This window comes from Crocodylus porosus, unplaced genomic scaffold, assembly GCF_001723895.1.
Source record: "Crocodylus porosus isolate Cpor-Errol unplaced genomic scaffold, CroPor_comp1, whole genome shotgun sequence".
NCBI classification, from domain to species: Eukaryota; Metazoa; Chordata; order Crocodylia; family Crocodylidae; genus Crocodylus; species Crocodylus porosus.
Genome location: NW_017728907.1, coordinates 14,525,037 through 14,542,655, shown reverse-complemented (window position 1 = coordinate 14,542,655; position 17,619 = coordinate 14,525,037). Strand labels below are relative to the sequence as shown.

General features: G+C 42.5%; 1 protein-coding gene across 3 annotated transcripts in view; it reads right to left on the bottom strand.

Annotated features, from left to right (window-relative positions):
• SCYL3 (SCY1 like pseudokinase 3) overlaps positions 1 to 17,438 on the bottom strand; it is a 31,188-nt gene extending 13,750 nt beyond the window's left edge. The window contains exons 1-8 of one of the 3 annotated variants that reach the window (XM_019530826.1): positions 17,384 to 17,438; positions 11,361 to 11,576; positions 10,682 to 10,867; positions 9,724 to 9,837; positions 7,340 to 7,396; positions 4,961 to 5,063; positions 3,151 to 3,262; positions 1,899 to 1,976 (exon numbers count right to left, since the gene is read on the bottom strand). In XM_019530826.1, the coding sequence (XP_019386371.1) occupies positions 1,899 to 1,976; positions 3,151 to 3,262; positions 4,961 to 5,063; positions 7,340 to 7,396; positions 9,724 to 9,837; positions 10,682 to 10,867; positions 11,361 to 11,525 (815 nt within the window). In that variant the 5' untranslated portion in view covers positions 11,526 to 11,576; positions 17,384 to 17,438. Of the gene's footprint in view, positions 1 to 1,898; positions 1,977 to 3,150; positions 3,263 to 4,960; positions 5,064 to 7,339; positions 7,397 to 9,723; positions 9,838 to 10,681; positions 10,868 to 11,360; positions 11,577 to 16,425; positions 16,696 to 17,338; positions 17,362 to 17,383 lie in introns of those variants that run through there. The other 2 variants (XM_019530827.1, XM_019530825.1) reach the window with 2 other exon arrangements.
• Between the last annotated feature and the right edge of the window lie 181 nt (positions 17,439 to 17,619).

Below are 17,619 nucleotides of genomic sequence, written 5' to 3'. Positions count from 1 at the left end.
TTCAGACAACTCAGCACTGCTGCAAATAAGACCACACATTTTCTCTGTGCCCAACCTGAAACAAGGAACTCATGGCTAGAGGCACCTGTGAAAAAATTGTTTCAAGTGATTTGACTAGCATCGTATAGTAAAAGCTTTGGGGGAGCTAGGAATGGAACTCGCATCTCCAGATTAGAATGTAACTGCTTTAATAAGACTCACTTTCTTTTTCTGAAATCCTGTCCTATTCGCTATACACCTTCTACCTTCTGTCCCAAATGAAACAGAGGTCTTAGAGACAACAGCCTCCTTTACCACAGCCCTGATTTACTGCCAAAACTACTCTGTCCTGTGCCCTAAATATGCAGTTCCCTGGAAACCCCCTTCCCCCCCCCAAAACAGCTCCATGTAATTAAAGACTGTATCATAATGCATATATGCACAAGGGAGTCAAATTAAGGTTACAGAAGCAACTTTAATCGTGGCATTTTATAACTTTTAAGGACAAGACTTCACTACTAAAAAAACAAAACATTTTTTGGGGTGTGATTTTTATCAAGATTGACTGCTGGGGCTAAATACATGGCTAAAGAGAAACTCTGCCTCCAGCAATATTCTAGCAATGGATTCTTTCCAAAGCTTATAATACTTTTAACCATCTGCAGTGCAGAAACAAATCAGGATCCAAATTCTGTAGCCTGATTTGTCTGTGTGGATCCTGCACAGCTCCAGTGAAGTCAAAGGGTACATGGGACCCAGCTGAATAAAAAAAAACAAAACAAAACAAAAAAAAAAACAAAAAAAACACGCTTTAGGATCAGGAACAGTTTTTGAAAACTGTTTTGGCTAAAAGTCCTCACTGTAGAGAGCAGCTTGGATTTAGTTCCTCAAATGAAATACATGACAGAGAACAGATGTTCAGGCCTCCCTCCTCCTCTGCAACAAAAAATGCTACCAGGATGCTACAAAATACTCGTTTTTCAAGTTAACACCAGACAATTAAGTCTCTCCTTCACCCTTCCTTTGCCAAACAAGTTACAGTTGATTTCCAGTTGTATCTCATGGACAATAAGAAACTTGCTTTTTCATACCCCCACTGCCTATGATACAGCAACTACCTTTAGTTTTGCGTAATTTCACAAGTTCCCAATCGGACCTCTAGAAAACACTGAATGTTTCAGAAAATATATTTGACATAGCTGCACTACACTATTGTTCCGTTTTCTAGTCAGTTCACAGCGAGCAACAGGACCAGTTTCTATACAACGAAAGTATTTGCTGATCGCCTAGTTGTATACCCACAGCTGTGGGACTGTCACATCACAACCGAGTGATCAGCATTGTGCAGAAAGTTGCATAAATGTTTTAAAAAAACCCTGAAGCCATGCAGAAGCAAAACCACACAGCGAAGATGGTAATGAATACTTACTGACTGATGCCAACACTGGATTTGCTTAGCATGAGCAAGACATTAAACCAGAGCACAAAGGTGATGAAGTGTGTAAAAGGTTGAAATCCAAAACAGAGGAAGCATCCACCCTAAGACCGATAACTGGAAATGTCTACTAGACACAAAACAGCATTGTGCAGGGATAACCAAGTTAGTTCAGATACCAAAGCAATATAGCCATGTTAGTATGACACTGCCTGGGCTTGGCAGCTATACTGAGAACCGAGCATATGCAAATCGCTATTAAAACTAACCCTTCTCTGAAAAAGAAAGCAGGACAAGTTAGCCTGGGAACAGTATTATACTAAAGCTATATTGCTTTGTTACTCAAGCTACCTTGGATATGTCTGCAGTACTGCACTGTGCCATGTAGACATGTCCTGGAAGTCCTGCTGAGACCTTAGCTGGAACATGATCAATATTTTCTCACATGAAGGGCCCCTAGAAAGACTGAAGTTCTGTCACTTACTTGAAAAATTCAGTTTTCTCCTCTTCTGTCTTTACTGTTAAACTTTTTAGAAAGTTCACAACTTCCAGGAAATCATTCCTAACCACAAAAATAAAGAATATGAAGCATCACCAAGAATTTTAAAATGAGCAACCTCCTATCTTTTATTCACCAGATGGAGGAGGACAGCGGAGCTTAAATGAGTGATGTTGGACTAGGAATGTTGGAGTAAGTCTCAGCTTCTTATTTTCTATCCCCACCAATATGTTTCAAAATCCCACTGCAATCATTTCTAGATGGGAGAATTCAATCTCTATTGCTCATTCTATTCTTAGCCTCTCTTGAGGCTGATGGAGACAAGTAAAAGCACATGTGTAATACAAGCGTCTGTCCATTAAGAATAGGAATGATACCAAAAAGTAATTTCCTCAGCCTGCTTGTTAGTCTTCAGTTGGAATTCAATGATGCCATGATTTTGAGGTCAGCAATTTGCAGCATCAAATGGGAAAAGCTACATTTGCAATCTCTTGAGCCAGTTACTGCATTATGGTGGGAAAAATACATGTCCTTGCTGGGACAATATTGATATCCTTAGACCACACCACACTGAGGGCAATCTGTGCAAACAGGTAGTAAAGCTGGATTTAAGGCAAACATACTTTGAAGAGTCTTGTTTTCTAGGCCATGCACTACCCCCACCCACAAAGTGAGGGAGATTCAACTGGCTATAACCAAGAGGGTTGCTGTTTTTCAACAAATCTGCTCCAATTTCAACACCCCACTGTGAATAAGATGAGGCTTTTTACATGTGAGATGCTTTACCAACACATCTGTCTGAGCACAGTAAGTATAGGCCATACAACAGGCAACTTTCTGACTGCTAAATGAGCCTAACATGGGGAGTGGATAGTTGATCCTTCTAGTTTATCTCAGTGCTGTGCTATTAGCAAAAATGAAACTGACAAAGTCCCATCAATTTCAAGGCTGCTATTAAGGGGGTCGAATAAAGTAATAAAACTTAATGAAGGGTGAGCAGCTGTGAGCTGGCTGTTCCCACATGAATTAGTCAGCTCATTTAATTCACCTTAAGAGATGCTTTTAATACTGAAATCAATGCCCACCTTACTCATTAGTACTGCCTACTTTTGGGTTGCTAACATCTTTGACTTTCTTTTTGGAGGTTTGATTCATATACGATACATGAAGTACAAACATAATTACAGAATAAAGTACGTAAGATGCTCATGAGTAACCAATGCACGCATTTACTCACCTGAAGAACTCATGAGACAGCAAGCTGGACAGGGGTGGACGGCACTTTGGATCTGGATTCAGCAGTGTGCAGTGCAAGGTTTGTTGAAAACTTGAGAGAATATCCGCTGAAACTGAAAGCCACACATCTTCCATTAGATTCCACTCCAAACATGGGGAACATGCAGGACTCAGAGATTCCTCCTTCCTTAGGTGGAAAATCGTTATTTCTCAAATGCTGACAGGTAACAAAGCTTACCTACCATTGTCTAACAGCTATCATAAGCTTCTTACTGTTTTAGAAACGGCATTTTTAATTCATCTCCCCTCGCCTGAGCCAGCCTGCTCTTAAAACATTTAGGAGCAAGCAGAGATAATGCAGTTTATAAAAGCTAGACTTTCTCCTCAGCTTGATAAGATGACACGAGTAGCTTCCTTTCTTCTCACCCTCCATCTGCCCTACTGCTTTCTAATTCAGAACTATAAAGATTTAATTATACTGAAGTTCCCATCTGATACCATTACAATGAAAGTCAAATAAGTTTCTAGTCCGTTTAGCAAACATATAAAAGTAAAACAACTAAAATAATCTACTTATGCTCTCACAAGAGGCAGCATGGCCCAATATATTAAGCACTGTTTAACTTGGCAGAAGATTTAGGTTGTATTCCTAGTGTGGTTACTGGCTTTCTGTGAGACCATGGCCAAGCTGCTGGCCTCAGTTTGCCAGTGTGAACAATGGGATGAAGAAATTCATTCTCTGCAAAGTGCTTTGAGATCAACAGATAAGTAAGAGATAGGAGTTTATTGTTAAGCACAAGTGATCTTTCAATAAAAGTTAAAACACAGGAAATCCAAACTGGAAAGATCCCCTTTTTCTCCAGAACCTATGGGGCATACATAATCCATGGACTGAGGAAAAGAGTTTTACAGTATTAAAGGAGGATTTGATATTCACAGCAATGGGATATAGGAAAAAAATTAAGGGATATCAAACTTCATTCTTCAGGGCACAAGCCAACCCACCAGATACACAGGACTGGGAGAGAACTTCTATACAGTAGCTAAGGTAGGAAGGTCTGAGGCATTTGACATGAAAGGAGACAGAGGAGCTTTTTAAGGGAAGAGAAGAGATAATGCAGTTCAGATGTACATCTGTCTTTTAACTTGATTAACCTAAAGATCTCCTACCTAACTGTAACATAAAACTTGTTCCTGCATCCAGTAACATGTCATTACACTATGTTACTGCAACTAAGAAGCACACAATATTAGGCACAGGAAAGTCTCACAACCTTTATAGTAATTTGCACTTAGGTAGTTCCTTTCATCTTAAAGCAGCTAAACAAATTCATCACCCACATTGTGCAAAATGGAGAAATTATGCAACTTACAGCCATACAAAAGGGAAGTAAGATTCTGGAACAGAGCAGTTACCCCAACTGCTTAAGCTCCACACCAGCTACCGAACAATACTATCTCTCATATATATATTATAAAGACAGCTTCCCACCCTACACACTGATTTCTGGTGTCAGAGTGAAACTTATTACAGCATAAGGTAGTTGGAACCCCTAGAAATCTCCAAGTCTATGAAAGTAAAGCATGAAACAGGAAGAACATGTGGATAGAAAAGTTTTTAATTCCTGAAATTCACAGCAAGTGCAATGGACAGTCCTTGATTGCAAAGTTTGTCACGCTTCTCCTGGAACACAATTCCTCAAAATAAAAGGTATTTTTGTTCATGCTTGAACACAATCAGCCACAGGATTACTTGGCATGTGTGGTAGCAAAAGAAGGGCATTTTATTATAGGTTGTGGAGGAATCTCACCCTGATCATTCAAGATTGTCAGCAGATTTTCAATCATTGTTCCAAACGAATAGGCATCTCGGGCATGTCCATGGCTTTCAGAAAGAATGCAGAAATCTGCAGACTAAAGAAATAAGCATCATAAAGAAGGAGCTATACAATCTCCATCATTACCTACCATCCTTTCATTTTCTAAGTCTTTTCATAGCCCTGTAACTCCAACTTACTTTATTTGTAATGCACTATTATGCTAAACTAAAGGACTTTTGCCTCAAAGAATTTATAATCTAGAAGCACAAGTAAGTACATTACTATTAAACAATACCCTCAGGAATGCATTCAGCAATCATAAGCCAACAACTTTCTGTATTTCTATGAAAACCAATGTTAATCAGGGATAGATCTTATGCTCTATTCAGAACAAAGAGCTGATTATATTTTAAACATTCTAGTTGATTACTAGGGAAAAACATGGAAATTGAGTGCAAAAGCACTATAAAATTATGTGGCCACAAAACAACCAATAATATCCAATAAGACCTTTGGTTCTTTAGATAGTCTAAAATGGAGTATACTGTTTGCACCAAGTTTTACATAAACATGGTCACTTATTAAAAAAAAAAAAAAGTTGAACATCTATTTAAGAGAAGCTGGTAATCTTTGAGTGTCTGAGTAACAAACACAGATTTCAGTTTCAGAACTCATACTTTCTAAGAAATTAAATAGTGCATGACTGGATTGTTCTTTGTAATGTAAAATTTACATAAACCACAATCTTCAAGAGGCCCTGATAGTGATGTTCAGGAAGCATTCTCTGCACATGAGAAGCAATATTTTTAATACATGAATTACCCACAGAACCATACCTGCCTATATTGGTCACCTTCATTTCATAAAACTTAGTATAATCATTTCTGTTCTGTTATTTTTAGAATGATTAAAAATACTAACCCATACTTGCCTGGTATTGGTTTTATAGGATGATTTTCCAATTCTTTTAAATTATAAAATGACCAAACAGAAACAGTACATAATCTAGCAAGCCATTTATTTAACACATGCACCCTATGGAAACAAAACAAAACCTAGGCAAGGAGAGGGGAGATGGTGGGAGAAGGTTTATTTTTTTTGTTGTTTTTTTTTAGTTAAAATCTGCCAAACATGGGATCAACCTAGGAGACTGAGGGCACAATGGCATGTGTGAGTAGCATGGCTGAATAAGCTCCGGTGCAGCTTGCACCAGTTTCTTGCTCCTGGGTTCAGTGTTTAAGTATGTGCTTAGGACTGCAGCACATTAAGCCAGGGTGGCAGACCCCCCCAGCTGGCAGAAGGACTGGTAGGGGTCAGCCTGCCAGCCTGGAGCTGCTCTGCCCCAGCTGAATGTGCTGCAGAGGGACTGGCTGGGGCACAAGGGTGCTAAAGTGCAGGGCTAGCTGGCAGCCAGTCCCTGCACTGTAACACCCTCATGCCCCAGCCAGCCCTGGTTACTGTCTACACATACACTGTGGTGCACTAAACTCCACCATAGGACAGGATAATACTGCCTGACACAAGTACTAAGGCAGAGTTAATTAGTTTGTTCCAGCTTAATAGCACTGCATATGCAGATGGTGACACTTTAGTGTGGAGCTAATTAGTCAACTTCACAGTTAAGGGCACATGTAGACACCCCCCTGAAAGTAGCTCCTGGACCAATACAAAGACATTCACAATCACATCCCACATAAATCCAGTTGAATACGAAGTAGTTAGAAAAGAAAAACAGCATCAAAACTTGAATACACAGGGCCTGAAGCCTAAATTCAATCACATACTGCTGTTCCCTGCAACTGCAAAACTGATCAATTCTGAGTATTTATTAGGGAAAAAGCATTTTACATTTACTTATCGAGAAAGAGGAAGTATAGAGCAACTATGTCACCTTTTTAAAAATGGGAGTTGCATGGAAGGCATATTAAAAAAAGGTAAGCATATCAACAGGGGTTGCAAAGCACCAAGCATTACTTACTTAAAAATTATGGGCTGGGACAGAGCTACCAGATTATTTGCTGTTAGGGCTCTTGCTCTGTTCATGGCTAATTCTGTTAAGACACCTCCCTCCCTCCCTCCTTTTAACAATACCCAAGATAGGGATAGAATAACAGACTTTATTCTGGAGTTACCTAGGTAGACATACCCTCCACACCTAAGCATATAGACTTCAGGACTTCTATTTAACATATATCTAATAAAATAGTGCGTGTATTATTTCTTTAGGTTTATATTAAAACAGAGATCCTACATATTATACATAGATGAAAAATATTGGTCTGAACTTCTGTGTTTAATCATCCTCCAAAAAGAACACTCTAGCAAGAACAGAATCTTTTGCTAATTCTGTAACATAGCAGGGCTACTAACCATCTCTTCAGGAGGGATGCCTGCCTGGTCTCTCACTGATTTGATATCACGCAGGAACTAGAAAGGTAAAAAAGAAAACTTCATGATAAATATTTTGTCCTAATCACTTATCCAGATTCACAAATTGGTACCAGCATGTAGAAGATGAAACCTACTAGCTACGACTGCTTTTTTTACTCATTGACTACCTCCTCCACTGCAGGCCATACATGCCAAGGCCTGCTGAGACTAGCTGAATGTCTAGCACAAGATTCTCCTTCCACCTCAAAGCCAAGAAGTAGCCATGCTTCACCTACCCCAGTGGGGAACTTTCAGGTATCTAAACATCGTGTGTAAAATGCCAAGAAGCCCTGAAGTAACTGCATTTTAATCAGTTTAGCCCTTCAGATTTACAGTATTTATTTGATTTCTACGTGAGATTTCCACCCCCCTCCACCACATTTAACATGACAGGAAAAACTCCTTCATCTTAGAATGAAGTAGGAGGTGGTAGGGAGGCCAGGCTGCTCCTGTGGCTCTAGCTCTAGTCCCAACCCTGACCCTAACCCCAGGTTAGGGGGGGAGCCATAGCTGTTGCTTGCCCTCCTGCCACCTGTGCACCCCACTGCCTCTCCCCTGGCCACAGACTCAGGGCCAGGCTGAGGCTGTTTCATGCCCCAGGCTGGAACAGGGATACAGCCTACCAGTGCTGAAGGAAAGGGGGTGGGGGCAGACAGGGAACAGAGGCTGCAGCAGGGGGAGGGAGACAGGTTGCTGGCAGAGGTGTGGGTAGTAAGTGTGTGCATGTCAGGGGGAGGGACAGAGAGCAAGCTGCTTGCCTTTTCCATTGCCCCCCAGCTGCTTCTCCCACCACCTGCCCCTTACCACAGCTCTTCCAGTGCTGCCCCCACCATCTGACCCCCATCAATGTTTTCCCTGCTGTAGTGGTAGTGAGGAAAAATGTAAGACAATCTTCCAATAATTAGTTTCTACATGTGGAAAAATTTTGCAAATGTATAGCATTTTCCATATACAGAATCTAATTATTGGGGGGGGTGAATCTTAAATTCAGAGTCATTTTGGATTTCAGTAAATACGTTAAGTCTTTGAATGTGTTTTGCTTGGACTTGAAAAAATACCCATGGTCCTTCAATAAAAGATTTTACCCCAATGTTCTTAATCCAAATATTTTTTGCAATGTGCACCACAATGTCTGTCTTGCTGCTCCATTCTCAGAGGTGATAGTATATCAGTAATGCTATATGAAAAAAATTATGAATTCCCAGATCCTGTAAGATGAAAGGTAGTAAGCACCCATATATTTAGTTATGCCTCTGACTCTGCACAACATATAGCAGAATTCAAGATAAGCATTCATCAACATTATTAAAATCCAATGAGATGCCAAGCAGGGAGATCCAAAGCCCTCTTTAAATGGTTTTATTTCTCTGCTTGTTTTAAGGAAGAAGAAATCATTCTATTTCATATGAAAGTAAATACCTTTACTAGCCAGCAGTTGAGAGATCATCCCCAGTGAGGCTCCCACCTTATCCTCTCCAACCCCAACACCTCCTTGCAGCCAGCTCTCCCCTGAAGGACTAGTTGTCTACCTCAGTGGTCTCCAATCTTTTTAGGTGAAGATCACTTTTTCAAGCAAAGGGCAATCCAGGGTCTACCAGGCCACCCTCCCTACCCTCCAGCAGGCCAGTTGGAGGTGGGGGGCAGATCGAGGCCCCCAAAGTGAGGGAGGGAGTGGGGCATGGACTGGGGTGAGTGGGGCCCTGGCCAGGTGCACGGGGTGGGGGCAGGCAGCACATGCACCCCATCCTGGCAAGATGGTTGCCGCTGCACGCTAGGTTTTGTGCTCCGAGTCCTGCAGCAGCAGCTACCTCGCCATGCCCAAGCTCTGACTCACCCCTGGCTGAGGCCCCACTCACCTGGTAGTAGGGGATGTGGTTGGGGAATTCTCCCACTCACCCGGCACAGCCCTGGTGGCAGGGGGCATGGCTCAGCCCAATCACATGCATCCTGTCACTCCTATGTCCCACCGCTCCCAGACTGCATCCCAGCCACTCCCGATCACAGAGCCTCTGACAGTCAATCTCAGTTTGGGGTGGGGCTAGCACCCCAGACTGAGATAGACTGTCAGGGGCTGCCTGATCAACCAGGATCAACCAGTTGGTGACCACTGGCCTAGCTAATGATGAATTAGTTTCTGCATTTACCCCAACATGGTACTTAGTGGTAACTGTGCCCTTGGAACAAGCTTCAGGTCCTGGAATAGGAAAAGACACCAACTCATGTAATACCAAATTCTGGCAGCTAGCTTTTTATCAAGGTGAAAACCCAGTAATCAGAAAGCCCTTCTCCTGGACACTGGAGAGTATTATTTGTTTGGCTCTTACCTCTGGAGTAGCTTCATTAAGGTTACATACTGTTTCCATTCCTCCTAGTTTCCAGTGCCCATCCTCACTTATAAACACGGATGATAAACAGACATTGTTATGCGTTAGGTTTCCCTAAAATATAAAACAAACAATAGACCTGGGGATAGCAGAAGGCATATAATTCTCGTTAGCACTAATTAGGTGCCATGAGGATCTAAGGAAAAGCTGCCAAAAGCATAGAATTCAATTTTTATCCTGTAAAGTTTTTTTTGGGTTTTGTTGTTTTTGGTTTGTTTTTTTTAACAGACAAACCCTGGGCACCACACATGAGGGCCAAGCTTTAAATAAAGCCAGGTTTAACCTTCACAGTCCTTGTAGAATAATTAAGATGAAGGAGAGACCCTAAATTCAAACACAGGAACTGAAAATTATACTTCTGTAGCTCCTGGTATTTGCTACAGTCACTCCTAGCATGTGCTAAAACACAGGACTGGACCAAGGGAGAAGTAACACAGCCCCGTATCTCATGCATCACAAGGACAGTTAACAAAATGTGTTAGTTTGGGAATCTGTTTTCCCAACAACATAACATCACTTCTTCATGGTTCTGACCAGTCATGGGATCTCAGGCTATGAGATCATGGGATTATAATTCTCTTCCTTTCTTTCTGACTCTTTAATTAAGTTGTTTTAAGCAGCCATTGACTCAAAAAACTGTTAAAGAACCAATTCATGCTATGTAAAGGCAGCCTGGAACTGCAGGGGTCAACTGATACGAACCACTCCTTTCTCGTACTTTGTGATATTTACTGCTCCTGCCATGATACAGGGAATAAAATACAACAGGGGAACATGAAATGAGAGTTAAGGTCTCACATGGATAAGACCACTGACCAAATACTGCCCATCACCTTTACTTCCAATCTCCACTGAGAACCAAAGCTCACTCTTGTGTCTACTGCTACTGAGAACTTACCCTTTCATGGAGGAAGACAAGAGCCAGCAATATGTCATAAATCCCTGCGCAGATCTCAGCAGAGGAGAGTATCTTCAGAACTACCACCAAAGGTTTTACCCTCTCTGTCACCAGGTGTATTCCATCTGTTTCCACAGTGCAAGAGAGGAAGCGTAGAAGGCAAGGGTGGCGCAAGGTTTTCAGGTGCTTCCAAAAAAACAAGGAAGAAACAAAGTCTATACCTGTGACATGATGTATGGACAGGGGGCTTGGTGGATAGTCTTGGTTTTGACATTAGCTGATATTTCTTGTTAAAAATACATTAAGGAGGTGTGGGTAAACACTCCACTTGCTGCTGAGAATTCTAACTTCTAGGCCTGAACCTCAACTACTCAGTATCCAGGATTCACACTCTTCCATTTGCTGGTCTATTTGTGCTTTTATCATACCATAGAAACTTTCTACTCGTATAAAGAAAACTAAACCAAAACCCATATTTGAGGGACTGGTCTGTGTGTCCCACTCCCTATAAAGAAGATCTTCAACAATTCTGGGAATTGGCCTTTTTCCCTTCCTCCCACATGGCTTTGATGACATTCATCAACAGAAACTGAGAGCTGGTCCTACCAGTATTAGAAAAAGTGGAAAGACTAATTAGAAAGGACACTATTACTTAGAATGGCCGCTTTCATTACAGTACCTTGGCAGCTTTATTAACCTTGTCTTCATTTTCTCTTTCATACACAAAGACTGAGGCAAGCTTGCCATCTTGCAGCACAGCTGGGTAAATTTTGAGTCCACTTGGTAAGGTAAATGGCTGTTTTTCTAGTTTGTTGTTCTTTAAAGCGCTGTTCTCCGAGCCCATCACTTGCAAAATCAGGCCGTTGTGGAGGTTCACCTGTGCTAGCAAAAAGGCCTGCAGGTAAAGAGAGATTTTTCAAACTTATTTAATCCCAACAGGCCAGCACTAGCGACTCCTGCACCTGCTGTTCCATTGGATGCACCTGGTGTGGCTGAGCAGCAGTGGAGGTGAATTTTGCCCAGTTATACCAAGTATATTATGCAACACAAGTGAAATTTGCCTGTACGACACCTTAAGGAAAATATGCCATTATGGCTCCTAATTTTCATTATAATTTTACTTAGTGAAATACTTAGATCAAGAGACATAGATGACCCAGTAGTGGAGTGGTTTATCTCTTCTTAAATCAGACATAGATGTGGAGACTGAAATCTCCACTGTCAGGTAGCTGTAGAGCTCATGGTAAGTATCTGCGAGACAAATCACGATCACTAGTGTCCTGTATTTTTCTGGATAGAAAACAAGGATTGAAATATGCTCTTACTCTATGGAAGAGGATGGAAACATTACTGGGGTCTTGTGCTTTAGATTGCTTTTAGCTGCTGGTGCTTTATCTGTTGAATAGCTAAAGGCCTCGGTCTCCTGAGATATCAAGTAGAATGTTTTTGCAAGCATGTCATTTCCTTTACAAAATTCTCAGCTTTTGATCTTGATCTTCCTCTAAAACTAAACAGAAATGCTGGCTCACAAATAAGGCAACAGATTGTTATTTCTTCATGACTGTTTCACACTTTGCAAAGTGGATGTCTGCAAAGCGTGAAACTGTCATGAAGAAATAACAATGGGTTGTCTTACATCCAAGGCAGCTCAAAGTCCAGGTCTTTCACAGAACTGCCTGATCTGTTTTTTTTTAAATAAAGAACAGAGACAGAATTCTGCATATTCTGCTTGCTGAGATGCAACCATTTTAACATACAGACTGAACTATCAGTGTCCCTTGGAAGACTGGAACATAGTCCACTTCAACCGTTTCTCTCAGTGCAACACACAATCTTCCAGCTTTTACAAATCAGCTGAAAAAGTAGAGAGGTGGTAGATGGAGAGGCCACTTTTTATATGCAGAAAGGGGCCACTTTTTAGACCATTTGTACAGTGAAAATAATTCCTCCAGAAACAAAAGAAATACAGTATCAAACAGGAAAGTGTTTCTTTAAATAGAAATGCAAAATTCAAGAACGTTTGGTTCAGAGATGAACCTTTTATTAAACCAAATAAGAAGTCTAAAAAAAATTATCTTTTTCTGCAAGGTTTCAGGCACACATGCCCTTCCTCAGGCCCAGGGAAAATTAAAGATGGTAAAAAGTCCCACAGGTGGAAACAAACTCTTTAAATAGGGCACTTGAGTCATTTAGGCCAAACTCAGTGTCCCTTTAAAACAAGATATTTGCTTAAGAAACGAACATATTTTCAATTTTTTTCATGTCATACCTAGCATTTGATCTGTTAAAGGCAAAATAACACTGAATAATAAAAGTTAATCTGCATGCATATACCTAAAGACTCTTAATAACTTGTTACATATTTGTATCATGGACACAAATATCTAGACTTCAAAGATATTGAAGAATTTTGGTAACAGAAATTTGGTACAATTCTCTGGACTTCTAGCATGAACATAACAGTTTTAGCTAAAAGTAAGCTCACAGGCTGCTAGTAAGCAGAGACAATGATGGAGAAGGAGATAAAGTTCTCTATCCTAGTAATTCCCACGCTTAGGCCATAAGAGCCTGAGTCAAAACAAAGCTGTCCCACGTAAAGTGTACACAATAGCCTGAGCCCAGTTCCCAGGAAAATATGTATAACATTTATATTTGTATAGGCTGGCTTGTGTTCCCTTCCCCATGCATCTTCAAAACAGAAAAATAATGTTCCCAAGACCCAGGCACATAATGTACATTGACCAGTATCTCATGGTATCCTACACTGAAGTCAGATGGAAGGATATATGTGCACCTAAAAAACAGATGCTCAGCTTCCCAATGGGACTCGGTCCTCGCATAGTGACTATGGGTCCCAAGATATTCCATACATTATTTATGTATTAGATTTATACACCAGTTTTCTCAACAAAGGCTCTATTTAGGATCAATTTTAATAGTCTTCACACAGTGCTCAGAGGAAGCTACAGAGGAATTAATGGTAACTAAAGAAAAACAGAAGGGGGGGAAATTAGTTGCAATAAAAAGAATGCAACATTTTACAAGACTACAAAAATATTTTTCTGTAAGCTACACTGCACGTACTAAACCCATGGTTACATGGGATGACACACAAAGGTTTAACCAGTCTAAGGTGCATAGGCCTCCAAACACTGATTTTCAAAGGAAGACTTTTTGCTCTTTGTCCTGACTAGAGCAAAATCTAAACTTTCACCTGGGTCACAAATGTTGTTCGAAGTCGAGTCAACAAGCTGTAAGCTTAAAAGAACTTGAACATACCTGTTTGCAGAACATGAACTACTGCCTTCCAATATTCATGTTTGAGTTAAAGTGTAATTGGCATTTTCCTACAATTTCAGTTTTAAGCTTTGTAAGTTTCAGCCTTATGGGTTTTTTTTAATTCTGTGAGCTAGGATGGCTGAGATGTTTGTGAACTGACCCATGATTAGGGACTTACTAAATTCACAGTGGAAGTCAGCTGCGTGGCAGCTCCTTTAATCTTGCAGGTTCCCTTCCCCCACTGGGTGAGGGACCCTGGCTTTTGGGACTGACTGGCCCCTCTGCTAATCAGCTGGGGGGTAGGGGGCATGTTGGGGAACCTGCAAAACTAAAGGAGCTGCCATGTAGCTGATTTCCGCCATGAATTTGGTAGATCCCTACTCATGACCATTCATCAAACTCATAGGTCTCTTGACTGCAACAATATTTATGGAGTTTTAAAGCCCATGACTATGGAAATGAGGAGGTTCTTCATTTACACAAAGGCGAACTACTCCGGCCTTGCTGGATTATGCCAGTGACCTCTGAAGAAGCCCATCTCATTTTGTTTTAACAAGGGACTCCTGATAAGTTCCAAAGGGAAGAAACTAGCTAGAGCATAAGGAAGAAAACCCACCTCATTTCAGGCTGCTCAGACTTTTTTTGCATGCAATAGTTCCTAGCCTTTGGCTATGTTATGCCATCAGCCCTAACAAAGAAGGCCTCAGCTTGTCCCACCCTTGCAGCTGGCTACCAAGGGCTGAGAAGTCTGGCAACATACAAATATCTACAAATCAACATTTTCAAGTATGTGATCTCTGATGAATCAGCAGTCTGTCAATGTTCAAATAATCATGCCAAGAAGCTAATCTTTGCAACCACGTATCAGCTACCTAAAAGTGATAAAACTACCAAACCATCCTACACAAGTATCACCCTTTTTTGGTCATCTTTTCTAATTTTTATTCATTGAGGGCTGTTTATGCCAACATACCATACTTTCACATATACTTTTTTCCCTTTAACACCAGCAAGTAGCTGGTAGTATATGCAATGCATGCCCAAAGGAGTATACATGAATAACTCAAAGATGAGATGGTGCCTATAAAATAGTTAATCAAGTACTTAAGAGAGCCCTCACTTAAACAACTTTTCTGCCTAAAAGAGCACACATGTATTACATGGGTCAGCCTGGTAGGTTTAATCTTGAGAAATCAGGTTATCTGAATATGACACATAACAAACTGCATCACACTGACTTGGAATGTTTTAGGTAATCCTGGATAAGGGGATGCAGGGAAAGACAGACTCTTACCTTACCAGAAGTAATTCACGCATACTGCCTTACTTAGAATCTGAAATATAGTTCTGACTTCAGGTTCAACCTGAGCATTATCTGATCCTCCCTATAGCAGCAGTTTGTCAGAAAAATATATCAGCTGGTACTGAAATTGATAATGGTCTGTTAGTTGTGGAGTTAACAGCTATACAAGACAGCTGCCCTTATAGATTAGAGTCAGCTCATGAAAAATTGTTGGTTTATGTAATACTGTCGAATCAACCTCTTAAAATCGGCCTACTTTGATATTAGCCCACTTAATTCTGATTCGGTTTGTTTCTCTGTATATACTTTTGAGTGATTTACCTAGCACAGAAAACTGGAATCCTGTCTTAGATCTTCCCCAGATGTGAGGATGCTGGACCTGATGAGTCTTGGAGTAAATATATGTAGAAGAAGTAACACGTGAGCCCATGTAGTGGTGACCCAGATAACTGCTCTCCTCACAGATCCATAACCAGTGCCTGAACAACATCCCTGGTTTGGGAACGACCATGGATTGACATATTGGCAGTTTCCTTCTGTAAGCGGCGCAGGTTCCAGAACTTCAGAGGGTTGGGGACGGTGGATACCGGTCAGTCAGCGTAACAGCTGACCAGTTCCCCACAGTACCTCTAGATGCTTCACATGGCACAGATCCAAAATCAATGTGAATTATACAGGCTGCTTGCCACTTGGGTACATGAAATGTCTTTGTTGCTCACAACACACCACCATGGAGAGAGATAAGCAATATTTGAAACAGACAAGCCTGTAACTTTCATAAGTGTTACAGGAATTGTTTTTTCAAGTGATCTGCCACTAACAGCTCCCCATCATCACTCCATTACAAACATTAATACCCTTGAACATCTCCCTGTTTTGGTGGGAACAGTCACCTGTGAACTCATTTCCTTGAATTTCTGGCTTCTGGGTGGCTTTTATTTGCTCACCCCATTCCCCCCCCCCAACAAACTAATCCTCCCCATGAGTCAATACAGCAGGATGCACACACCTCACCTCACTGCCACCAGTCTTCTCCTCTGACTGAGCACCAACATGGCCTCATGACCAAAAATCATGGAAGTGTGTGGTGGGTTTCTTTGTTTCTTCTTCTTTTTTTTTTTGTGGGGGGTGGAGGAAGGGGTCAATTGGTGCATACAATTACCTCCCTTGATCCAAGGAATAAGGTATTAGGTCTATATCATGTCAGAGTCCACAGCAGTCTTCTGTAGAGGTTAGATTACGCACTGGAGAGGGTGGCTTGGACAGGGCAGATGCGGCCTCAGGCAGGGGTAACCTCTGCAGGTCCCTTCCAGCCTGGCTTCTTGACAAAAAGAGCGCTTCAGACCTACTCTGCCTGAAGCAGCAATTCTCACCCCAGGGATACCCCGAGGCCCTCCCAGGAGAGTACTGCTGGGGTCACTGTGCTGGTGACCTGGAGGAGGAGGCTCAAATGAGGATGGAGCCAGACTGTTCTCAGTGGGGGCAGATGACAGAACAAGGAGCAACGGGCTCAGGCTGCAGCAAGGGAAGTTTAGGTTGGTGTTAGGAAAACTCTCTTACCAGGAGGGTGGTAAAATACTGAACAGGCAATCCGGAGCAGTGGGGGAAGCTCCATCCTTGGAGGTTTTTAAGACCCAGCTGGACAAAGCCATGGCTGGGATGATCTGCTTGAGGCTGGTCCTGCTGTGAGCAGGGGTTGGACTAGACATGACCTCCCAGAGTCCAGGTTTTCTATGACTGTGGTTCGCGTGTGGGACAGGAACCCGGGGTGTCAAAGGCCAACCACAGAGTTAACAAAACACCAGCCCAAACTCTGAAGGACGCCCTTGCCGGGGCTGTCTGAACCCCGAGCTCGCTGCCAGAGCAAATATGGCCGCGTTGCTGCCCCCAAGGGTTAAAAAAGAAGGGCGGGGGGAGGGAGGCTCGGCGCGTCTCTGAGGGGCGGCCGCAGCCCAGCAAGGCTGAACTCGCTGGTCTCCCCCCACCCCCGGCCGGGGCCGCCTCATCCCGCTCCAGCTTCTCAGCGAGGAGCTGCCCGCAGCGCCCCCCTGTAACCGCCCCGGTCGCTCACCTGCCTGCCTGCCCCGCCGCCCTGGGGGGGGGGAGGTCTCGTGTCTCACCTCCGGCCTCGGCCCCAAGCTGCCTCCCCGCAGCGCCGCCGCCGACTGCCGCTTCCGGTCTCCGGATCACCACAGAGGAGCGTCGCCGGCGGATAGAGCGTCTCCCCAACTGACGGAGCGGCCACGACCATCTTGGACGAGGGCAGGGAGTCGGTGGAGAGCGGGCGGAATAACAAGCGGCAGGTGGCTTGCGGCCAGGAAGTGACGAGTCCATTCCGCTACTGAGGTTGAGGCTG